General features: G+C 38.5%; 1 protein-coding gene across 3 annotated transcripts in view; it reads right to left on the reverse strand.

Moving 5' to 3' along the window:
* Window positions 1–25,956, reverse strand: part of ARMC9 (armadillo repeat containing 9) — a 67,116-nt gene that overhangs the window by 26,211 nt on the left and 14,949 nt on the right. For 2 of the 3 annotated variants that reach the window (XM_014946071.1, XM_014946070.1), the window contains exons 9-17: window positions 24,119–24,217; window positions 16,354–16,389; window positions 8,935–8,969; window positions 7,626–7,737; window positions 6,597–6,689; window positions 5,271–5,361; window positions 4,293–4,416; window positions 2,237–2,376; window positions 1,339–1,415 (exon numbers count right to left, since the gene is read on the reverse strand). In XM_014946071.1, the coding sequence (XP_014801557.1) occupies window positions 1,339–1,415; window positions 2,237–2,376; window positions 4,293–4,416; window positions 5,271–5,361; window positions 6,597–6,689; window positions 7,626–7,737; window positions 8,935–8,969; window positions 16,354–16,389; window positions 24,119–24,217 (807 nt within the window). The remainder of the gene's footprint in view (window positions 1–1,338; window positions 1,416–2,236; window positions 2,377–4,292; window positions 4,417–5,270; window positions 5,362–6,596; window positions 6,690–7,625; window positions 7,738–8,934; window positions 8,970–16,353; window positions 16,390–24,118; window positions 24,218–25,956) is intronic. The other variant, XM_014946072.1, reaches the window with a different exon arrangement.

Consider the following 25,956-nt stretch of genomic DNA (forward strand, 5'->3'; position numbering starts at 1 on the left):
AAAGGTAAGGGACTGGGATTTACACAAGGATTCCACAGCTTCTCAGAAAGCTCTCCTGGCACCCAAGAGCATTGCTTTCTACCTCTGACTTTGATAACAACACTTCTATCAGCTGTGCTGGTGCAAACTAAGTTGTAAGAATGCACCCTCTGAGAGAAATTTCAAGGTAATTCTAAGGTACAGAATTCAACAGTAGGATGGCATTTCTAAATACTTCAGTCTCGAGACTGGAATGTTATCTTGTATTAGTATGTATTGTATTAACACTCATCATTCACAAAAACAAAAGCTAGTGAAAGAATCTAATAAAGGAATGCCAAGTTTCATCTTAACCAAAACAGTGCTAGTAAAGAACTGACCTACAGCTTCTAATGAATTCATAAAACATGGACTAAACACTTCATTGAAAATTATTCTGTACTTTCAGTTTAAGTTACAAACAAAAAACATCATGATACAATCATTGCATATAAACATAAGACACCAGAATTTATAATTCATTTTTACTAGAAGTCCCCAATCACCTTGTATAAGTATCAAGGAATCATTCTAGAACACCCTGGCAAAAATTCTCCCTCCCCATGGTTTCAGCCTCATACAATATTTGCCCACATTTTCTCCTGCCTTGAATTTTACTCCATGGTAAAAGAAGGGCCTGTCTGCATAGGCAGCTGAAGCATTGCTTTACATAGCAGACAGCAGATATCAGAGTGATTTGCTAAAAAGCACTAAATAGAAATAATTAATAATTTTTAGCATTTTCCTCTGAGTTTAATTTAGTATCTAAGATGCAAATCTTTAGAGACAGAAAAGAAATTAACTACAAAAGGGTTAAGCAGCAGGTCATATGAAGTGGTAGAGAAAAAGATATTAGGGCTTGAATGTCACAGATGTACTGCTTTCTTATGACATTCCTTAAAACTACTCACAAATTTGCTTCTTTGCACCTGATGTTTTGCATAATGGGCTTGCACCACACATTGTTCATCTCATGAACTAGTTAAGCTTGAGATGATTTGGTGTGAGATGACATTTTAACAGCATCTGAAACTGCCATCAAGAAGGCACGTGGATTGCATGATAACTATGCATCTAAAAGACTTTCGTTCTTAGCTGCCAACATTTGTTAAAGGAAGATGTAATTATGTCTAGAAAGACCAGCGTCCAACGAAATAAAATTTACATAAGTGTGAATTTTAGGAAAATTTCACACAACTTAATCACATGAGGGTCTAACAAAAGAAACAAAACCAATTTACTTTTTTCCATTTCTTCCTTTTTTAATTTTTAACTTTTCTTTCCACCTTTTCCTTAGCCCAAAGTTTGCTGTATAAATACCTCATGATTCTCATGGCCAAGAAGATTAGAGAGAACTTTGAGCACGTGGGTTGCAATCCTTGCACACATTTTCTTCCCTGCAAAGGGATAAAACATAAATATGCTTGAAAAAAATATAAAAGATCAGAGCAAGCTTCTTTCTTTCTTCTTAAAATCAGTACTAAATATAATTGACCTGGGGCAATACTATTCCTTGTTCCTGCCAAATGCTGCTCAGCGTAACTGAGCTGAAATCAGTGAGTTACTCGGGATTGATGCAGGTGTAATCTTGGACAGGATGCAACACAGAGGGATTTTAAAAAGTTTAACAAAGGCACTATTTTGCTTATGGCAAGCAGTGAATTTTTCACCCTTACCTTACTTTCCTTTTTAAAAGGAAACTTATTTAAGCTTCTTTAAAGTCTCTTGGACATAGACAGGACCTCATTTTCTTGGCGGGGGGTGAATCTCTGCATTGTAGAAGTGAAACATGCAAGTGTTTCACTCCACAAGGTGAAGGTTAAGCTCCTTGCCATTACTCATCAATTCAGTTCTGACTTTCTTTCATACAAACAAATCTCTTCCACAAGTATAAAGCGTCCTTTGAAAAGTGGGCCTGGAATGTAGAAATGGCTGTCCTCACATGTAGATATGAAAAAAGAATCAAATCTTAGAGGGTTCCATTGATTAACTGCTTAATTGCTTAGATTTTGGTGAAGCTAACCTGCACAGCTTGGGATTCTTGGGAAAGAGATCTGCTCAAAAGCTTTGGTTATAACCACACTCAATATCTCTAGTCATGTGAGTCCCTGCTACTAATTATAGTCACTTGAAAGAATCCAGGTATATCAGAAAAAAGAATTCACAATCTCCCCTATACATTTCTTGGAATAAGGTTATAATTCAAAAGGTAAGGCACCTGCACTCCGCAGACAGAGGTTCATGAGCAAGGCAACAGAATACTCCAGCGTGTAATCAGACAGACAATCTGTATCTCTTAGAACATCCACCAGCCAGAAAATGAGCCCATCTTTGATCATTGCCGACTGCAGCGCACGCCTAGGATTAGAAAACAAAAAGCCCACAAAAATAAGACCACAACATAAATAACTTTCAAACACTTTCATAGCTAATATAAGCACATTAAAACCCTACGTCATCTACCTGCTATACACTAGCTTGCCAGTAAAACCAACCCAAAACTACCCATTTTGGTAGAATCAATTAAACTAAGGAATTAACAAAGCCTGAAGAAACTGAAGATGCAGTTTCCTACAGGGTTAGAGGACTAAAATGTAGTTGGGAAGGCTGGGTTTTTGTGTGTTCGTTGTTTTTTTTTTAAACCTCCAAACTGCTGAGGTAAGTGTCTTCATTGTTTTCTAAGGCTTCTAACTCTACCTAAAATTGTGTATTCAATTGCCTTAAAATGGTAAAAAAAGCCAGCTATAGACAACAGACCCATAAAATAAATTATTTGCCTCTTCTGTCATAGGTAGCTATAGCACTTTGTACTGTTGAATTGACAACAAGATTTTTTGCTTAAATTTATTTGCTCTTTCTCCTAGAGACTCTTAAATAATGTATTATTTTAACTCAACCTGTAGTTGCCTTCAAAGAGTACACTGAATAAAGTGTCAGGTGGTCAATTGTGATCTCATGCAACAGATATTTGTTGCTTTACAGTACAAAAAAGTAGTATATACTGGTAGAAAGGTCTTACAGAGGAATATAATTTTTAATCACATTATTTCTAATGGGCAGTAAGTCTAAATTACAAAGATCAAATCAGGTATTTTCCTGGTCTTAGTACTTAGGATTTGGATTACTCATACACTTTCTCAGTCTTGGATTTTGCAGTAGGTCTACGGATGGACTGAGCAAAACAAGGGAGCATCTGGCCACACGTTTAAAAAAAAACAACCAACCAACCCCAAAAAACAAAACCCAAAACTTCCCTCATGTCAAGTGTCTGGAATTAACCTTCTACAAGGTTAACTGTTATTTTTTAGAAAGTAAAAAATTTTCAAATTTCCAGTAGCATAGGACCTAAAATTCAAACTAACATGTACTATCAACAACCGCTTTAATAGAAAAATCATATTCTCTAAGATTAGTTTAGGATTTCAAGCAGTAGAGTATAAAGATTTACTCTCCTTCATCTCAAATATATATAAGGTATCATGTCAGGAAGCAGTGCAGAATTTTACCCAAAGCATATTTACATGTGCTTCATCCAGACAAGTTCTAAATGAGGCAAATCCAAAAGCAGCCCTCATTCTTCAAGAAGCCCCCCCAAAAATTTTAAAGAAAACCCCAACACTTGAAGTCTCAATGTAGAAGAAACGTGAATGAAAATAACAAGAGCTAAATTCATCCATCTACCTCCTTACGTTCAGTTAACTACTCAGGGCTGACTATGCCTCCAGAGTACTGTGAAAACAGAGTTCCTAGATCATATTTATTTGATAAATGAGAGCAACTTCATGCCCTTTTACTGCTTTTGCAAATTTCTTTTGTGGTGGGCATTTGAGTCAGACTGCTAATGCAAAAGACACAAGACAGCTCCAGGAAAGAGGATCAACAGGATGCGGACGAAATCCCTGAAAAATGTTTGCAGAAAGGATAATGAAAACCTTATGCTCTGGAATGTAACTCAACTCTTTTTTCTACGTAGGCTCTTCAGAACTTTCTACATTAAGATTTTCACTTTGTTCAATTAAAGAATACATATAAAGCACAAAAGGCTACGGCAGATGTACATTTACTTGAGCCTTGATAGCTGACAGGAAGTCAGGTTAATTTAGTCAGCAAACCTGAGTTCTCCTCCATAATAAATGACACTGCTTTCATCAGTCATAAGAAGTTCTGATGATTGTTATGGGAAAATCAAGTGCTCTTCTTTCCTCCCTGAACAGAGCCTAACTAGCCTGCATTTCCTCTCCTGCTGTCACCACTGCGTGCTGTGCTTTCATCACCTGAGGCTGAATTTCTGCAGAGCCCCCAGAATATTCTCCCATGTAAGGGAATCCTTGTCTTCAGCTTTCAGTCTCTCCTCCAGCATTTGCAGCAACGCTGGGTTCTGAGAAAGGTAGACACGACCTGGTGAAAAAAGTGATGAAAGAACAGATGCTGAGATATCAGCTTATGATAGAAAAGCTCTCTTTCCTTGGAAAAGTAAAAAAGTAAGCAGGATTGACCTCAGTTTCTTCTTGAAACTGAGGTCTTGTGCCAAGACCCAAACAAACCTGCACAAATGAGTTGTCTAGCAAACCCACTGCATTCAATCCAGCCACCTGGGGCATTAGAGGCTCCCACTTGCCAAGTTAGCACCACACAGAATCCACTATTCCTCTTACAGTACGTGCTTTCTGATCTATCAGTTTTGTACAGTCTAGGAAATGAACAGAGATGTCCAAAGAGCTCTGAAAAGTTAGGTTCCCCACTGTTATTAACTTTAAATGGAATTTCAGTTCCTAGCAGTCTTTAGCTCCTTAAGTAGCACCAAACCAAGGGCTAACTTGGGACAGGCAGAGAATAGAAAGCTACATATATATCTAACCAAACAGCAGTGATGCACAAAGATTTATTCAGGTGAGGAGCAAGAAGATGCAAGAGCAGCTGCACTAAATACACAGCCTGTATAAAAGCTCATTAAATTTGCACAGCCTGGTAGCAGATCTGCCTACAGAACCTAACGGGAGTTTTTTTTAAATTCCCAGATAGATCACAAATCATCAAAAGAAGTTAGAAATGCCGAATATACAGTGTCAAAATGAAAACTTTCAAGATAGTGAAAAACTGTTTAGAATGCATGTAACGAAAGACTGTGAATCCCTAGAAAAAGGGTACAAATAGGGCTCAACTTCCACGTGCAGCAACATGCACTTGTGAAGCAGCAATAAGCCAGCATCACATGAAAATGCTGTCTCTCTCTCTTGAAGCAAATATCTTACCTTCTGCCAGTGAAGCAAAAGCATTGATAAGCCTTGCCATATACTGTCTGACAACCTCACTCTTAGAATGTAATAATTTGAGGACACTTCTCTGAAAAAGAAAGCAAGCATTAATAAAAATTCACCAAAGCAGGAAAAAACCCCAAAGTTAGTCTTCTATGGTGTTTTAAACGCTCATTAAATTTTCACAGCAAACAAACTTTGAACACATATGGATATCTTAAGTAATGTAAATATGATTTAAAATTTCTCAGTTGGTTTGTTTTTTTTTTTATTGGCAGGGTGCTGAGGAAGGTTCAGTCTATTAAAAATTCATTAAGCTCCATGGTGTAGAGTGAGAATTATAATGAACCAACACAGTTATCAGTTAATGCTGGTATCTAAAATTAATATTTAGTCAGTGACAAAAAAATGGTTAGTTTTGTTGATGAACTTAAATGCAGTAATGTTATCTGAATAGAAATGCTATTGTTTGACAACTAAGAGTGTGGGAAAGCAGCTCTGTAACAAGAACACCACGTTGCAAACTATTTTTAATCTGTTTTACTTCAGGCATTACTTACACATAACTTTCCTCCTACAGGAATTTACAGGGAAAAAACAGATCATAGATTTAATGCTCCTTTATTTTTTCTAGTGAAATTACTGTTGCAATGACAATGGGAGTTACAACACAACAAGTAGGCTCACTGCTTCAAACAACTGGGGAACTCAATGCATAAAATTCACTATTACAAATGAAAAAAAGTTGCACTTTTTACTACTATTGTTAGCAATAGTATTGGATTATCAGTGACTGGAGCAAACTTTCAAAATCAGCACACCAGTATTTCCCCTTTCTAAAGAAAGGTAACAATTAATTCACAGAAATTCTGTTGAACAGGTTATTACAAGTGCATAATCAGATGTTCCATAGAGGAACTGAGATTGAAGGCCTAATTTAGTTCTTATCCTAGATCAGTGAAATGGATTGAAAGTATTATCTAGCAATACATAATTACTCAAAAGAGACACAGCATCTGATAACCAAGAGCTAACTCCTAAGCAGGGGGTTCAGTGGGCTTCTGCTCAACTCATGGGCATCAAGCAGCAGGAGAGGTGACAAACTTCCATTTGTCTACAAGAACTGTATCTACACTGAGAGCTCTTGTAATGCAAAGCTTTGCCCACCACACTTAAAGACTGAAGTTAAATGTACGACACAATTTTGGCACTTCTATTTTTTTTTTTGTCCCCCAGAGAGTGATACGTTTTTTCGATCAGCACTTTATAAAAACAAATAAGCAATATCACACGCAAGTTGGAGGAAAGCCCTTTCCAGCTGACCTGACAGTTGCTGTGGCAGTCTAGGAGGTCATTACTGATGTAAGCTTGCAGGACAGTGTCTCTCTGTTCTCCAGGATATGACCTTGTCAAGCGCTAAAATAAATAACAACAAAAATAAACCAGTCAAATAAATAAGCGGTAATGTGAATTCACGACCACTGAAGATTTTAAAGGTGCTGATACCTGATAGTTGACAAACCTCTTCTCCCAGGGAGAAGGAATTCAACCTCAGTGATCTAAGGGAAAGAGATGAAATGAACTGACCTGACCTCAGCTCAGTGATCCACTACGGAACTGTTAATTGGGAGCTTTCACCACTGTCCATACAGGAAGCATTACTTCCCATGAAGTTATAAAGCTCCTCCAATAGCTACAGACGTGGTGCTTTTCTAAAACATCTGAGACAGAGTACTGGGCTAGAACCACCACTGGTCAGACCCAACGGATGTTTGTTTATGTGAAAATGAACATTGAAGCTTGATCAGAATTCCACTATTATCATCTCTCACTTCTGTCATTTGAACACATCAGCTTCCTTTTCAGCAGGAAAATGTATCTTCCTGTCCTTGTCACCTTTAATTTTTCTGAAATATCATTACATGATCAGAGGCAAACAAAATGTATGCTCTAGTAGAATACCTTGATTATAAAGGAAAACTGGTGATTAGAGTCAGGTAGTTCTTCCATACAGCAATATTTATATAAATCTAAACCAGGGCAATACATGGAAAGAGGAACTTCCTAAAACAACAATTTCCTTGAAAACATGTCAGAAATTACTTCCACTGAAGATCACAGGAATTCCAATCTGGCTTTTCTATGATGGGGAGAGTACTGCTACAACACATACCTCTTGCCTGGGCTTTCCTCATCATCTCAAGAGCCTCAGCAAGCTTCACTGACAAAGAGAGAAGTTGCCTACAATGCTGAACTGATCACCAGCACAATCTTCTTGCTCACAAGATAGATATTAGTTCTGCACCCCTCCAGAAGGGACCTCTTTCTTTCTGCAGAGGCCATCTCCCTTACCCAGCGCAGAGCCTGCAGTAAGAAGGCCTTGAGACGACCGTTCCCTGTAATCAAATCTTTCTTCAGTTTCTCATAATCCAAAGAGGGCAACAGTGGCACATCCTGCACCTTCCTACAATGCAAATGGGAAAGATATTTATCAAAACTCTCTCTCCTTACTCAGTGCAGCTGATGTTAGTGAGGTGAGAAGAGCCAAAACAGGAAGTCCGCTTCAGGAAAAGAGCTTCCACATTTTTACACCCTTGTTACTTTTATTACCATTGCCACCTTAGAACAACAGACTTTTTAAACTTGGACTTCTCTTTTTTTCACCACGCATGCAGCTCATTTACCATCGTAACTTGCAGACACTAAGCTCTGACAACTACTTAATTGACGATCTGAGCTTTTTAGCGGCACAAAACAGTGCAGTGACATCCTTCCTTGCCCTCTGTGGAGCACGAGAGCATGAAAACAGCAGCTTGTGGCTCTTGGCACACGGTTATAAACAGATACAGCAACAAGCTGCAGTTCCAACTTCACCTCTAAGCCCTCATGCACACAGAAATGTCTTCTCCAAGGCAAAGATGGTGGGCTGAGTGGATTTTTACAGGCTGGACTATGCCAGCTTAACGTAAGACTTGATACAAAACCATTTTCCATGCACCCATACTATCTTGGTATTTTGAGTTTTAAACACTGCAATAGAAGTTCCACTTAATGAAATTGCTTTCAGTCAATGCTTTAATTTTAATATTTAAATATATTCCACAAAACAATTTTTGCTCCTATCTTCCTACTGCTTTTCCAAAGAAATTTTATAATTGTCCCTTTAATTATCTTGTAAACAACATAAGGATCAAAACAGTGTCTCAAAAATTGAATAAAACCTTCACCTCAGATATGCCATCTCTATTTGATCTTATAAAACAAAATTTATTAAGTCAGTTGCAAAAAATATAAGCTTGAAGCACCCAAAAATCCACATTCCTGATTCCCCCCTTTCCTGAACTTGTGAGAAACAAACCAATTACAACAACAGGACCGTATTGTGCGGAAACAGTAAAGAAAATACAGCAACTAACTCACAGGTGTGGAGTGGCAGATTTACTGGATTAACAACATCCTGCTGAAATTAGGATGTTACTGAACCTGCCCAACAGAAGAATACAGATCGCCCAGTGTTTGCATACAATGTTCACTGAGATCAGAGGAAGCACACAGAGGATGCGTGATTCCCATTTGCAGACAACTGGCAGCACACTTCAGTTTACTAACCCCTCTTCCTCCTCTCTACCAAAATAAATGAAGCTCAGCAAGAAATACTTACGCAGGGGCTAAAGATGCTCTTAACATTGTGGAAGCCTGGATCAGAAAGAGAAAAAAATAAATCACAACAGATTAGTCCAAACAAAATGTTACTAATGAGGTCCACAGTGAATTCTTTCACTGAGGTTCTGCAGTTCTTTTCCTGTAAAATCTATGTTGCAAATTCAAAACACAGCTAAAGAAAGAGAAGACTTCAATAATTATCTTTCTTTTCCCTTAAAGTGTTTCACATGAAAAACCTCTTTCATTATGATCTGGCTACTTTATCTTCAACATTTTACTCCAAAATTTACCTATACTTGAAGAATTTTTTTAAAAAAAGGAAAAAATCGGAGTAGAAACTACCATACCAAACCCAACGAGGAAGTTGAAGACCTTGTTGAACGTATTTATTGACTTAAAAAATTTTAATACCTTAAAGCTGCAATAATATTCCACTGGGGACATACCACATATTAGAGCACCCAAACGTGCTACAATTCTCTGTTTTGACACTAATGTTATCTGAGTGCTTGTATCTATTAATATATATCCCTATATATAACTATTAATATCTAAAGAAAAGACTATTTATTCTAGCATGGAACAGCATGCCATTCCCAGAGGTTCTGCCCAGGTTAAGTTCAATTTAAGCCTGGATATTTCCCCTCTGACGCAGTGTGACACAGAGCTTATGTAGCCACCGCTGCTGGTAAGTCAAAAACATCAACATCACATAAAAGTTGTCTGCTTCGGTAAATATTTTTTGCTAGAGTGAATTGTACACGAGCCAAGAAGCAGCAATTCTGGCATAAGAGTGCTTCATATCATGTATTCTGATGTCAACTACGTGCCATATTCACAGAATATTCAGTGTCATCTCTTTGTGTTGATCTCCCTATTCACTTTCTGAAAAATCTCTCATTACCACATATGCCTTTAAAACTGGTCTTCTCTTCTAACCTAGTCTCTTTCAGTGGGAGCTATATAAGCAATGTCTATTGTCAGATTTAAAACGGAGGGATTTAGGAGACAAAAAGCATGAAATACCATAGAGAATATTGAATTACACCATCTGACATATTCTTGAACACTACCTCATGGGTATCGTTCATAATACAAGGAACTACTCTCTTAGATGTGAAATAAACTTATATGCGTGTTGGAAAGCATTTTATACTATGTTTAATCAATGAATGACTCGTACACAATAGACAATTAACAGGTCATACACTTCAAAATTAACCTGTCTTGACAGCAGTTCTCAAACCATAGTTCACTTTACACAATAGGAAAGTCTTTCAAAGTATCTTATATACCTAAACTGTTTTCCCCTCTTTTACTCGTACTTATTTTCCTTAGCATTTTTGATAAGTATAAAAAGTTAACTTTTGTTTAAACAAAACTGTTTTCACAGACAAAACCTGTCATCTTACACTTGAGTGTGCAATGAAATCACAAATCATTTTTGGTGACTTCCTCCACACCCTCCTTCAGTAAAGGACACGGGGCAGAAAGTGACTGTAGCATGTTGAAATAACAGAGCCCCTGAAGATGAGAATGCGAGGCAAGGAGCAGTAGTGAGAAAAGAATTAGAACTGATCACTAAGAGGAAATAGATGTATTTATGCACACATGCAGAAGCTCCCTGCTTCCCAGCAAAGTCTTTCTTACCCACCACTTCTTTGTTGCTTTAGAAAGAAAAACATTTGCTCCAACCAAAATCCAACTGAAGGATATAAAATTGGTAAAGATACATGCATCACCCTTTCACACAAATAAAACTTTTGGGCAAGTGCAAGACTTCACAAACTTTCGTAAATTTCAAATTACAGGAACTTCAATTGGAGAAGCATTCAGATTTTTAAAAACCAATCAGATCAAGCAGGACCAAGTCCTATTAATTACCAAATTACTCTTTAAGCCAGCAGATGGAGCAGAGCAAAGCATTTAGTACAGTTTGGCTCTACTGTCTACCTACATGAAAAAGGCACCACACAGTGAGGCAGGCCCTATACTGGAGCTCTGAGGGCCAGACACCAGGGTGGAGAACCTTCTTGCCCATCACTCACGTTTCTGATCAGAACCAAGTTTATCCGTCTAAAACCTGTACAGAAGGAAGGAAGCTCTCTCTGGATTTTGGTGTTTCTGGGAAAGCAATAACTTCGTATTATGCCAGGTTTGGTGAGAAAAACATGGAAAACTTTTCAGGGCTGGTTTGTATTTTACTTTTGAATCTGACTGACTACGGCCAGCACTGTTGATAAACAGAAAGAATGCAACCATGTTACGGGCAGAGATTTCTTCATCTACATGATTGTCATTAGTCATAGGTAAACTAATCTGTGTCCATCCAGTGTGGCACACGGAGTAAGACATTGGGTTGGGTCTCAGGAGATAGGCTTCTCCTCCCGTTTCAGCTACCGGCTGCAGACAGAATTTAAACACGTCATTTCATATTTCTGGGCCTCAATTTTTCCCCTTTGGAAAACAGATACAGGCACCAATCTCTTCAATGAGCTGTTTTTTGAGGTCTACCAATGAATGGCAGTGTACAAGAGCTGAAACTTATTTTACAGTTAAACAATTGGAAGCTCATGGCACAACCACCATAAACAGAAAACCAACAGATTTAGTGTTTGATTATGACAGAATAATTCTGTGAAATAAATTAACAACAGTTGATACAGTACAGTAACAACTCTAGTAGAAGTATTTTCCTGTTTTGGCATTTATTTAGGCCTCTGTTTTAAGTAATTTTATGAGAACAAGAACTGTAGTAAAATATTGCTAGAGAATTATATTTCTTCACTGAGCATTTTTTGGCAGTTAATGCAACCCAACAGCTCTCCTGTGGCTCGCAGGGCTGACTTCAGGGTCCACATGAGTTGGGGTCAGAGAGCTGAGGCCCCCGGAAAGCACAGAGCCACGCAGTGTGCCGAGGGACAGCATCGCGCCCTCTCCATCTGCTGCTAAATGGGTCTGAAGAGATTTTCAATCAGTTCAATCTTCAAACAGGTGATCCAAACACAGTGCCACTGGGTGCTGATCATTCAATTTAACATCCAGGCTACCTCTTGCCATAGGGTCGCAGCTATTCATCTTTTTATCCTCGTTTTTAAAGAGGGAAGACATGCAGCACCCCAGTCCCACCACCTTTTCCCTTCTTCATACCATGGCCCCTTCAGCTCTTGCTCCCAGACCACCGTCAGGTTGGCTGGCACCACCTCTGTACCCATTCCTTTCCTGCTTTCGCCACCTCCTGCAGCAGCAGCAGCGTCAAGGGGCTCCTGTCCCAGGACAGAGCTCAAGCAGATACCCCCTGACAGACCATCACAGTTTGTACCAGCCCCACGCCTCATGTTTAACGCTGGCAGACTTGACCAGCTGGAAACAGCAGTCTCAGCAATAGGAAGCACTGGGTTATCGACTCCGGTGGAAATTAAGGCTGGGGAATGTGACCCATACTCTGCTGAAAATGTCATGGCTTCCTTCACAGTAACATTTCTAATCAGAAGGGTGAAATGCAGACCTGTCCTAACGTTTTGTTTTAACTTGGTTTAACACTCCTATTCCTTAAGCAGAGTGTTCTCTGCCTCACAAACCTCCCCACACAAGCTGGGAAGGGTAAATGCGCATTACAAACTCCCCAGCAGGCAGCCCACCAAAGCAAACACATTTAAGCCTCAGCACATCCTTTCACATTTCACTGGGCAGTACTTTTTTGTTTGCTTCCGTTTCTCTTCTTTGGTGGGGATCTGAGATGTCCCCAGTCTCAGGATATTTACCCAGTTAATTATCTGTGTTGGGCTTTAGTTCTTGACTTGAGCATTAGCTTTAACAAAAGGAAAACCACACCTCAAATACAGCTGGGTCCTACAAATCAGCTCTTGGGCTTACTTCCATCAATGCACTTGCTTCATTTAAGACATATAATCTACCCTGTGGAAAAAGGTCATCGCCTTCACAACCTGGAAAAAGGTCATCTCTATACACAGCAGATCCAAAGCCAAGCTTCCACACGCATGACTCCTGGAGGGAGTGTCGGCTGAACCAGCCTTCACTCCTCTCAACACATCCCTACTACAGAAGGCAAAAGCAAGAGATCCTCAGGAACAAAAGCCTGCTCTACCACCAAATTAATAACAAACTCTTTTAAGTTCTTTGCAAAACTTTAGCCATATGCTTTTAAAAACAGTCTTCTATGTTGCAGATGCACGTAAAAACATGAAGCCTTTTAAAATTATTTTTAGGAACAAAGGGATACATTCAAAAAAATGTATCAACTGAGGAAAAGGTTAATATTGAAGCCTGGAAACGAGCAGAACAGAACCCACTTTGGCCTGTTGGTTTTTTTGATCCTCACTGATCTGTTCTTCTTTTTCCTGGTGTTCATACTCAAATCTAAATGCCGAGCTCTGATATGTCATTTCTGTGACTATAGGGCAAAAACTCCAACTGTACTGTGTTTTTGAGAGAGAGAGAATATTTGGATACAGGAAAGTTGGGGCTTATTTATAACAGCTGCTTTTAATTAACTGGACAAGAGAAAGTAAAACCATCAGCACTGTGCATTCATGGCCCTCAAAACACTCTATAGTAAGTAAATTCTTTATATTCTTATAAGGTTAGTAGAAACATTGAGATCTTCGTTTCCAGATGATGAATCCAAGGTCACAGACTGAAAGGCAAACAGATTCAGAGGGGCTGCTGACAGGTTCCTCATTACACATCCAACATGTCAACCACCAAAGGATGCCTCAATCAGACAAGTTTACATAGCTTCTGTTATACTACCAGTTTTCTTTGATTAAAAAGCATTTACTTCCTCAGCATTTTCTCCCAACCTCTTTCCCCAGTCTTACCTTTCCTGGAATAGGTTAAATACTAATTCAAGTTTTTGAGTTAACAGCATTCCTGAAATTGCCAGTAAATGAAAGAGTATGAAGAACATGGGGCATTCGTGACCCACCTGCAATACGTGACACCCAACATTCACGGATTTAGTCTTGAACAAAATACTTTTCATGCAAAATCTACCTTGAGACAGAACCATTTGTCATAACTGAAACACATGCAGAAACTGGGTGTCTTAAGGAAAGGAAAGGAAAAGAAACGAGCATAAGGAAAAGAAGAGCCCAAGCGTAGCTCATTCTGGTAGGATCACGGGGTATGACTTATGTTTGTGTTGGTTCTTGCCAAAGCCAAACCAGGTGCCATATTAAGTCAAGTAATTCTGTCACAATGCAGATTAGCCACAGATGGCAGCCGTTCGTTTTTGAACGAAGCGAGGCATGAATATGAACAGCATGGAATAAAACAAAGTTCAAAAGGGGAAAAAAAAATAAATCAATATTTATAAAAGGAAACAGATGCATTTCAAGCGCAAGCCAAAACCACAATTGATTTTATCAAGTACTGTAGCCCTATATTCAAACCAACCCCACTTTGCTATTTGATGTATATATTCATAATATGCTGAAGGCTAAAGCTGAAAGCCAGATTCTGTCCTCAGTTACCACTCTGAAAATGTGCTGTCAGAATTCCGTGTAAATTCAATGCAGATTCAGGATTAACAACCAAAGATAGCTGATGAATATGTGAAGAGTAAAACCAAAGTTTGAGCAAATTTATACATATCATTAGAACTCAGAAATTTATGTTGAGCTCATTTGTTATATGCTAATGGTGACAAGTCTTCTACATGTAGCCTATGATGAGTTGGACTCTGAGCTTGTGTAACCTGGCAGGTCTACTGGGGCTATGCAAATTTATTTCATAAGAAGATCTGCAAATGTTTTTAATTATTTTTTTTTTTTTCTTACTTATACTAGAGATATGTCATTATGAAAACTTTCCACTGGGCATACAGAACAGATTCTCTAAGACATCTGAAGTGTACATAAAAAAATCACACTGTAATACTATGTGATAATGTAATAACAAGACAAAATGTCAGAAAAAATAAAATACTATATATAAACAGTGAGGGGAGGCTGAAATTTATCTAAGTATTCAAGAACTCTCACAATTAAGAGTCAGATAACTTAAAAAAATTATAAATAACTCTGTGTTGTAATTTATTGCATTCTACTTTGTAATAAAGTTACATATACCTAAGGTTGTACCTGCATAAGGGCAAAACTTTTCTTCAGCAAAGATTGTTGCATTCATAATTTCTCATCAGTAATCAACTTCTCTCAGTCTCAAAACAGACCATTATGAGAGGGAACAGAGTGCTAAATGTCAAGCAAAAAGTGGCCATTATGACCATTGACATCAACAGGAACAGGTTGCTCGCTACAGGTGATCTTTCAGCAAAGATAAATGTATTCTCTATATCAAGATAAAAAGAAACACATAAGCAATAGTCCATTGCATTCAATAATTCTATTACTATTTTTCAAAACAAAATGTTGTTTTAAGTGGGAAGTTGAATGCTCACAGGGGTTACTGTAATTCCAGGTGAGGGATACATTTGAAAAAAAGTACAGGTTTTCTTGAAAGGTGAAATCTTGTTTCATCCAAAGAAAGCCGAAACATATAAATATGGATTATTTTTAAGTAGAATAATGACTGACATTTTTCAGAATTGGTGTCAATCACTTTTATGAATTGATTACATACAGAGTTACTTAGAAGCACTCATTTCCTCTCTTTGCAAAGAATGCACTGACTATGGGCAAAATTAGATACTTATGGTGTACTTGTAATATTGCCAGAATACAAACTTCCATCTGGGTTACAGAAGTCATAGGCAGTACACAGAAAACTGGTTTGTTTTTTCAGTTTTCAATGAAAGAGGATCCATTTTAGTTGTATGAAACAATTTTATAACCTTTAGTACAGAAGGAAAATTTCACTTTACAGATTAAAAGTACAAATATGTAAAATAAGACATATCTCTGAGGAGCACAGCTCAATTAGCTGTATTATCTTAAGCAATAATATCTGTTTGCTTTCTCAAAGGTGGTGTGGGATCCACTGGTGTTGGCACACTTGAGACACCATGTGCTATATACACCGCGATATACAGTGATATTTATTTGCTTTCTCAAAGGCATTGTGGGATCAACTGGTTTTGGCACACTTCAGAGTCATCATATGCCATATACAGCGATGTTCATGGGGAAGAAACAATTACTTTCTGCATGCTATAAGAAGCTGTTTTTTGTGTAAAAGTTGTGGGCAAAGCTGCTCTTTTGCTGACATGCTGTGTATGTGTATTATGAGGCCATAAGGTTACTCAGAACTTCTATTCTCTTCTCCATGCAGAATTTCCAAGTCTTGCACATTTTTGGCTCTTCATAAACAATAGAGTTAATGTCATGACAAGTTAAAATGCATGAAAAATTGTTACACATTGTGAAATGAAGAGAAATACAGACTGCGACAGACTGCAGCAGGCAATGTGAAAGGATATAAAGATATAGACACTTACATATCCGTCATCACAAGGGCTCATAGAGTAATATCCCTTTATGGGCAAACAGGCACACATTAAAATAAAGAAGATTAAAAAAACAAGTTAACAGAAATAAATCACAGAGAAATGCACACTTCTAAAAAATAAAACAAAACAACAATAAATCAAAATTAGATAAATTAACAGACTATTAGCTTTGGAAAAAAAAAGAAAAGTATAAGCACCTTCTCCCAAGCCACGTACTTATATGTTTTAGGACTCAAATCAATGTGTCTCTCTTGTGATATAGTTACATTCCAAGTTCTCCTTTCAACACCTGGCCAACATACCTAGTCTGCACATTATTCCATTAAAACTGTCAGTTAGAATAGCTACGTACCAAGCACTGACACATTTATGTGAATATATGGCTTCTATTGTTCACTACACTGAAGCAGCCAAGAGAGAGATACCAATGAAAGTGACATCAATCAGAAGACCTCAGCTTCTGAGAAAGCAGCTGCAAGTATCCTCCATACTTGCTTTGGTTGGAGGTTCTCACCAGCACACAGTGAAAGCTGAGAGAGACAGTTTAAGGTATTTCAGCAATGTTATCAATTCCTTATCCCCAAAGGCTCCAAGGATAAATTAAGAAAAAGTCTCTGGAAGGAAACCTAAGATTTAGTTACTAAAATAAAACATGGTGATAATTCATGGTTTGAGTAGCTTAGTACAAAATATGCCATGTTCTCTTTAATTAGACTAAAATATTTAACTTAGAACAGCTTTGTATCCAAAGACAACAATCTTAATTCAAAATAAAAGTACACAGTTCAACACAATGAAATAAGACCAACATTAATTATTCTGCTTCTAGTCTTTTTGTGCAAACCTGCTAATAATTACTTTAGAGGACATTTTTGTGCAGATGAATAAGCACATAAACATTGTATTCAGTAAGTTCCTCTTTAACAGACCCATACTGCTTTATACATAGGGTATAAGAAACTTGCCACTTTTCACCGTGAGCAGGAAATAAAGTTCTGTCTATTCTTTGACATATTTTAAAAATCTGACATTATTCTTTTTGTTACCATGACACTCAAAAATTCACTGATGTGGATGAGTATTTTAACTTTCATGCTGCTATACACACATACAGATGGTTCCTGGCAAAGACATTCTAGAATTAAATTTAAGACAAAGGACAACATCGATAGAGACCAGTAAGTAAGCAAAAGAAACCAGATGTCCTGTCATCATGATAGAGGCTATTGCAACACATGCATGATATGGGCCAGTGAAAATCTATGTAGGCACTAAGACAAAGATGACATCCAAAGAAAGTCTTACTATTAAAGGAAACCACAAAAGGTTGACCACAAGTCACCCTTTCAAGGTCCCTTCTAATCTGGGTTTTTCTATGATTTGAGGACAGTAACAGGAAAAGTTTGTGGAGATCTCTAATGATGGCAACACCTTACCTTTAGAGAAGAGGAATTTATGCAAACAAAAAAACCCTCCCCAAGTTGCTGCAGGGCATTGTATCACCTGCAGCAACTTGTGAAAAAGGCATCGTATACCCTATCAGAAGAAAAAAAGAAATTCTCTTCGCTTACATAAAGAGGTAGGTTTGTTTCTTCTTTACCATATATAAGTGGTAACATATAAGAATCATCCCACGGACTGGGATGGAGAAGACTGATACGCTTCATTCTAAGCAAAGCTTGCATAGGGTAGATGCTGTTTGTTGTAAGGTGCACACTATTTTTAAATGAAAGAGTGTACATCCACATAATGCTTGGTGAATCCACTCTGAATGGTTCAGAGTAATAAAAAACCCCTCACCAATTTCTGTTGCTCTGTCTCTTTGGTTTCATGTGGTCTGCTGGTGCAGAAAAGTCTTTCATAAGTAAGAAACAGAATACCTGCCACCAACTATTACAGTTTGAAGCTTATTCATATTTGCAGTAAAAAGCATGTTTGAGGAAAAAAGCACAGTCCAGCAAATTTAAAGTTTTCCACAGCTTCAAGAGTTGTGCCAAAAGAGACCTAAAACTTGCAAGGGACATTAATTCAACTAATTGTAGCTACAAGTAAATATAATGAGACTTAATAGCAGTAGAAACATAATGGGTGTTTATTCTATTCCATGACACAAGAGCAATACATGCAAAGAACTACACAGCTTTCTAGTCAGAAAGATTCTCCAGTGTTTAACACACATCTTGACTTTGACAGAGACTGTGCATCTGAAGAAGCAGTTCCTGTTCTCTCTTTAATCCAAAGTTTAGAGAATCTTATTACATTATCCCTAATCCAAGAAATTCCAGGAAGGTGAAATCTTACTGGAATCAGAAAATCTATTAATGGGTTTAAGACCCGAACCTATGCTTAAGAGCAACGTTGAATAGGGAATGAACATACAGTGCTTGAGTGATAAAGAGCCACAACCCTTTTGGCTTCATGACGTGTATTAAACAGAAAATTGCCAGCATCAAAAAGACTACAACCTGTACTCCTTGCCCACCAGACAAATCAGTATTAGAAAGAGAAAAAAAAGAAAATAATACTATAACTTAAGTTTTCTCAAGAGTATTAAAGATAAAAGGGACTATAATAGCTGACTATCCTTTTCCAACTTACCCACCACTACTCAGATCAGTTCCCTGTCCAAATGAACATTAGAAAGTCAGGAATCTGATTAAATCTTCAAATGAATGTTTCCTCAACTTGTCAGACCTGGTGCTTTGACCTCCCATTCTTAGAACCAGACCTTTTGCTCTGACAATTCACTTAGATTTCTTATCTCTCAATTCAGGACCATACATGTCAAATTACATGATGGAAGATGGCGATAACATTCAACCGCCGCTAGGAAAAAAAGCCTTATAGTACAGCAGGGCTTCAGAGAAGCCTTGGAAACATCTCCCAACAGTAGTGTGGCCTCTCTCCCACTACATGGAGCAGATGCATCCTGTTAATGGACTGTAGATCATGCTCACAAGCTGACCCGGGAGGTCACAGAGCTGGCAAGAGGCATGGAGTTGCTCTGTGAAAGAATGAGATCCAAGCCAGCTTACCGGAGAGCACAAAAGCAAGAGCCAATGCCAGAAGCCCTTGCTAAGTAAGATTTCATGGGTATGATTACACTGGGAAAGTCTTTTGCTTCAGAGACGTCATTGCCTCAGGTCTTAAAGCCAGTTTGGTAAGAAAGACTTGTTCTGGGATTTGTCCTCCCAATATGAATTTCTTCCAGTATGAAAGGACAGGTCTTCAGCCACAGTAGGGGGGACACAAACCAGGAAGCTGATGTTTGTACAATAACAGCACACATTATTAAGTGACACATGTTACCTTTATTGTAATTTCAAAGCCTGAGACCTCAAGGCTGTATATTACACAATACGACTTTCCTGACATTAAAAATTGAGCACAGAGCACAATGCACTGGGAACAAAATCAAGTTTGCAGAGAAATAATGCTACCAAGGATATAATCCAAGGCATACTCTTTAATTTCCTTGGACAATACTTCATTTTGGTTACAGGACTGGTATAGTCCACCTTCCCAGGATAACTTAGAAATACCAGTGTTGTGCAGTTGATTTAACAAAATATACTGTAGAGCTCAAATTTCAGAGAATGATGCAGCTTTAGCACTTTCTGCTGTCAGAACCTGCTCCCAAACCTGGATTGCCCCCAAGTTGTGCCAGTATAGCTGACTGTGAACTCAAGCACCTCCTCTTTCCAAACTATACAATGCATATCCACTCATCCCCTAAGTAAAAAGGGGTAGAAATTTAAGGCTGCAGGTCAGTACAACAAAAAAGTAATTTTCTTGCTAATGATGTTCTTTTCTGCTCAGCTATTTAGAGATACTGATCCGCCAAAACTAATTTATCTAAGGGTCTGGTCCTGTTATTGGTGAGATCAGTGAGACACGATCAAATCCTGAATACTCAGGCAAAGTGGGGAAAAAAACACCAAGCCACCACATTTAATACCTGCCAAAACTCTTTAGACACTGACTTTTTAAAAAATTTTAATATGTCTCACTTATCTTCCCTACACAGTGACATAATGGTAAGGATGAGCAAAGGAGCTGCCCCTCTGCTTGTCTCTTCCCTCTACAGTTATACAGGTGACTGCCCTGTGACTCCAGCAGGAATTTTGTGAAATGGAGCAGCTGGAATCTAATTAGTTATGTCTCTAATTAGTCTCTAATTAGTTATGAGCAAAAAGTGAAGGGACCTTCCAACACAAATCCAGCACAGATGCTGCAACTTCATGCTACTACTTACTCTGGGTCAAGACCACCCTCTATTGTCTCTAATTAGTTATGAGCAAAAAGTGAAGGGACCTTCCAACACAAATCCAGCACAGATGCTGCAACTTCATGCTACTACTTACTCTGGGTCATGATGCCTCCGGCTTTATTCCAAAACTTACGCAAAAACCTGAAACCACTTAAGGATAGAACAATAACATCTAAGTGTATAACAATGAGGTATTTGGAATCCTTGAAGGAAAAGTAATGGGATGCCTTAGTGGCCTAGTGGCAAACAGTCAGAATTTAGTTTTTAGTCCATGTCACCTGGCTTCCTAAATGAAGAGTCAGGGAGTGGTTAGAAGTATTTTGGGATGATGAGGAAGGAGTCTCATTTTTCTTCTCAGAGGTGGGCTATATGTTATATTTTTAGAGATACATATTCTTTTTCTTCTTAAACTTATTTGTGTTTCTACATGTCTGCTGTTCGTGTAATAAAACCAGAACTCTCTACATGGGAAATAAAGAAGAAACTACGATCAATCGAGTGTGGACAAAAGGATGAGCAAACCTGGTTACAATGCAGTGCAGGACTACAAGCAAAGACTAATTTGCCCTCCAAAACCTGGCTAATGGCTCAGACAGCCTGAGTGTGTGGGTCTGCTTGTAAAAACGACATTTGATTTCAACCACAGTAGCTACTATAACCTCACTGTCAAGAAGTGACCTAAATCAGTTGAGAAACCCTTGACCTAAACAGAAGCACTGCTATAGCTGTCCTGGTCCTTCACTAGAGAGCTTTTCCGGCACAGTAACTACCACAAATAGTGTGGGTAAAGGAGCCAGAAAGTCGCACACAAATAGTTATGCTAGTAAAGCCTAGTATAAAAATAGATACGACTGTGCCAGAAGAACACAGATTTACTCAGCTTAACCTGGCTAATTTGGGACAGAAGGGAGGGAAAAATTTACCTCCAGGAGGGAAAAAAAAAAACCCCACCAACAACAGATCCTCTTTCTCTGACCTACCTATATATCCTGAGACAGTGCTAAAGTGGCGTAAGTATAGTGGCAAAGGTGATCCTGGAGTTGGAATGTTTTTAGAGTCACTTTTAGAGAGGCAAGAGTAAATAAACATGATGCATAAGATCAACAATCACTTCACATTGAGCATCTTTTAGTAGAAAGAAACAGAGAAAGTATGGCTGCAAGAGATTTTGAGTGGTCACCTAATCTGTCCTGGAGGAGCAGCCAAGCATCAACCATTCCTGGTAACTGTTTTTCTACCTGTTTCTTAAAAACCTCCTATGACAGAGTCTCGCTGAAATTCTGTCTATATTTTGCTGCTTACCCACTTCTTCAATGATCACTTACTGTTCTTAAAACTCTTTAAAGTCTTTTTTTTTTTTTCATAGAGAAGGAAACAGATGTCTATACCTAAAGGCTAAACCATACAAGACAGATGTTTATGCTAAAATAGCATATGTGATAGGGCTACAGAAAGACATGCAACCTAGCAATAATCCACCCAGCTTTTATCAGTGAAGGCACAGTTTCAGCCACTTCTGCATTCCCTGCAGAGCTGATAAAGAAACAAATCAGCACTTTGCATAAAGATGACAATCTTCCCTCTGTCCCCTTCCCAAAAGGGTTCGAGATACTGGAGGATCAATTTATGATAGAAAAAAAAAAGAAATAATAAGAGTGAAACACTGGGCCAATGGAGCACCTTGAAAGTATAGGAGAAAAAGAGAAGCCTTGATGCAAGCAGAGAGCAGGACCTGATAGAAGAGGTCATGTGGCTGTAGGGATGCTCCCAGTACAGGCAAGGGGAGCTGGGAGATACACACAACCCCAACATCAGATGGGAAAAAAGCCTAGGACTACTGAGGTACATAAAGCATTATCTCAGAAAACCATTGGCAGAGAAAGAGGGAAGACCCATGAAAATTGTTATTAGAAGAAAGATGGGGGTGTGTACATTATGAGGTGGGAGATGGCATGACCATGCTCCACAGACATGGCGTAGCTTTCAGGAAAGAGGAGTTGTTACAGACAGCCCCTAATGCTGAGGTAGCAGATGAACAGAGATCCTGGCTCCTTCCTGAAACCCTGGGATGTGCAGCCTGCAAAAGCTGCTAAGAGTGCACCTCCTAAATACACAGCAAGTCAGAGAAAAGAGTTCTGACCATTAACAGGGAAGTGAGGGCATTTAAAACAGCTTGAAGAACAATGAGGAATAATATTTATCTCTGAAAATATTAGCATGTAGAAAAGAAAAGGGAACATTTTTATTATCTCCTCATCTTTCTGTACCAGATTTTCAAGAGGAACAAAATGTACTCATAGCGTCATTGTTATTAAAAACTTTGGCTAGAATAAGGAGCAAGAATCTTATTTTCTTCTGCTTTTCCTTCGACACTTCACAAAGGTCTCCTAGTACAGAGTTAAGTATACATCAATGTCTGCCACAGCAAAAATAATAAGCACAGTTCATGACTTTGGCTTGTGTTTGTAAAGCAGTGGCACACAACATTTTAATATTAAAATGTTTTAATGCTATTTTAATGTTAATGCTCATTTGAAAAATTTAAACAAGCTAGGTATTAAAAAAGGCTGTGCCACTGAGCACCTCTAAAACTATCATTAAGTCATTTAAAATTTCACTTCTCCAGGCTCAATTTCACAGACACTAGAAACTGTCCTAAGCTGGTTCTGCTGCTGGGGATAAAAAAAAAAAAGGCTCCCCCTCCATTTAGACAGAAGAGATTGAGCAGAACATTAACAGGCACAAGCAGCTAGGTCTACTGCAGCCATGTGAAATGGACCAAGAGGCTGGTGGAGTGAGAAGAAAAAAAACCTAGGCATCCTGAGCTGCTTATCAATAAGGTCAAAGATCTTTAGATATGGGGTTAAAGCCCATTATGTAAGTCAACAAGGGGGCTTAGGTGTGTCATCTAACTGCTCATCTAACAGCTAGCTCTTACAAAAAATAAAGGAAGTCCTCCCTTCCTCCTCTTTTCCCCATTTGTTCTTATGATCCTGTCTGATGCTACTCCTTTAGCTGGCTAAGCCAATTCTCTCTAGGGTTATAGCAGCATACCTGAGAGCAGAAAGGAACAGAGCATGTGTCCACAGCTGAGCAACACCACCACTCATTTTTAGCTAAATTAAATTGGCTAAGATGTGCTATCAAACCACACTCAGGACATTAGGTTTAGGGTTTGGTAATTTTGTTCAAAAAAAAAAAGGCAAGCCATTCAGTTAGCATTTAACAGATACACAGCTTACTTATCCTAACAACAGAATTAAGCATACTTGTGCAGCTATGACTGCACAACCGTGTCATTCACCAGCATTTGAGACCAATGAAACCTTATGTATTGCCATATTGCTATACAATGGATACAAATTTCTCTGGACACATTATGTTTTGCCTTTACGACCTCACATTCGTTGTTCAATGTACAGCTTCACTGGTATTGTCTTTTGAGACAGTTACTGTAAAAAAACCCCAAATATAAATACTTACAGTTCCAGGCCTTGTGAAGTCAATACTGTGTGCTACACTTTGTCTCATCTGATTGCTAAACAAGCGAACACAAACACTTTGAAGATACTCTGGTGTGATCTAAAAATTAGGAAACATAAGGAGAGAAAAGGATTATATAAAACTTACACTTTCTACCAGACAAGGTTTTCTATACTAAAGGTTGTTTGGTTTTTATTTTTTTTAAAGATGGCAGGAAATCACACGCCTGAGACTCATCGATGCAAGCACAAGGTATATACTGTAACTACAGCTCTGTTCATAAATTAAGAAAATGTAAACTCTTTTCATCTGGGAATAGTTAAGCAATTCACAAGACTAACGCTAAACACTTTCAGAGAGTCCAGAAGAAAAATGGAATTTGTCACACCTGTGTTTGCACACAGATTTTCCTCAATCAAAAGATAAGTTTTCCAACAGTACGTATGAAGCGGTTTTGTGTTTTAGACTTAAGCAACGATATGCTGATGTCTTGTCCAGCTAAAGAACAGAACCTACAAAATGAATGACACAGTACAGGACTTTGTCTTTCAATGCAAAACATCTCAGTGCTTTTAGGTTTTTTGTTTTGGGAAATCTACACCACAGCAGAACTGCCAAATTTCAGAGCAGCTACTAGCTTCCCCAGAACAGAGGTGAGAGGGCTGAGATTATAGAAACAGGAATGGGAACAATTCTGATATTCTCAGGCCTGTAGCAGGACAACAGAACCCTTCAAATTCAGAATGTTGTAACTTCAACATGATTTTATTCAGTACCCAAGTCCACTTTGAATACAAAAACGACACAAACCAAGATTCACAACGAAAGAGCACCCTCAGCTGGACACACTTGGGAAGGATCAAATGACTGCCCAGCACAAGGCTTACAAGGGAAATTAAACAAGCATCCACAACAAAAGATAAGCAGTGCCTGGTTCCTCCCCCCCAGAAGGTAAGAGGGTATCACCTTGGAGAGCACTGACGCATGAAACAGGGGGGCAGCAAATGAATGATGATATGCTTTTTATTGTTATCGAAGCTCATGTGAGCAGATACCTTTTCTAATCTGCTGTAAAGCAAAATCCGCACCTACAGGTAAATTCTTCCCTGCAGTAATGGTGTGAACAGACAGAGATCTCAGATGCAGAGTAACAAACTACAAGACGCTCACGCTGATGACAGGAGGAAGGTACGTACTGACTGATCAGCAGGCAGCACAGGGACTCCTAGGTCATTCTCCCTGCTAACAATTCACAGCTCCATTAAAACCACCTAGAGGCCACTAACATCTGCCATAAGAATAATCTTCAGGTTATACAGAAGCTACAGTGCAGAGGCATGATCGCAAAGAACACACAAAAGATGAAGCATAAAATCATCTTTTTATAAAAAATACCCATAAGAAAGTTGTACCTTCTCTGGCCACGTACGTGTGGCCCATTTCACACAGTGAATAACTCATTCACTCCTACCCTAGTTCCCTTTACCAAGTAAATTAACAAGTTCAGTTTAGGAGAACAAAGAGCGAGGCTTTTCATCACCAAAATTTTGGATGAGAAGACCGTTTACACCACAGTGTAACTGAAACCAGGACTGGCAGCAGTTTTAAACATACAACCACCTCTGACCGGCTGGATTGCAGTCAGTAATCACAATAATGCCCTGTAATCATTGCTGATGCCAAAACTCAAAAGGGGACTCTCACAAAACTCAAAAGGGGACTCTCACAAAACTCAAAAGGGGACTCTCACAAGAGATCTGAGATGTCTTGTGAGATGGTCGTTGTTTCTTCAAGATTACACCCATCTTCTGCACTACCTTTACCCTACTACACAGGGG

This window comes from Calidris pugnax, unplaced genomic scaffold (assembly GCF_001431845.1).
Source record: "Calidris pugnax isolate Ruff unplaced genomic scaffold, ASM143184v1 scaffold111, whole genome shotgun sequence".
Classification (NCBI taxonomy): Eukaryota; Metazoa; Chordata; class Aves; order Charadriiformes; family Scolopacidae; genus Calidris; species Calidris pugnax.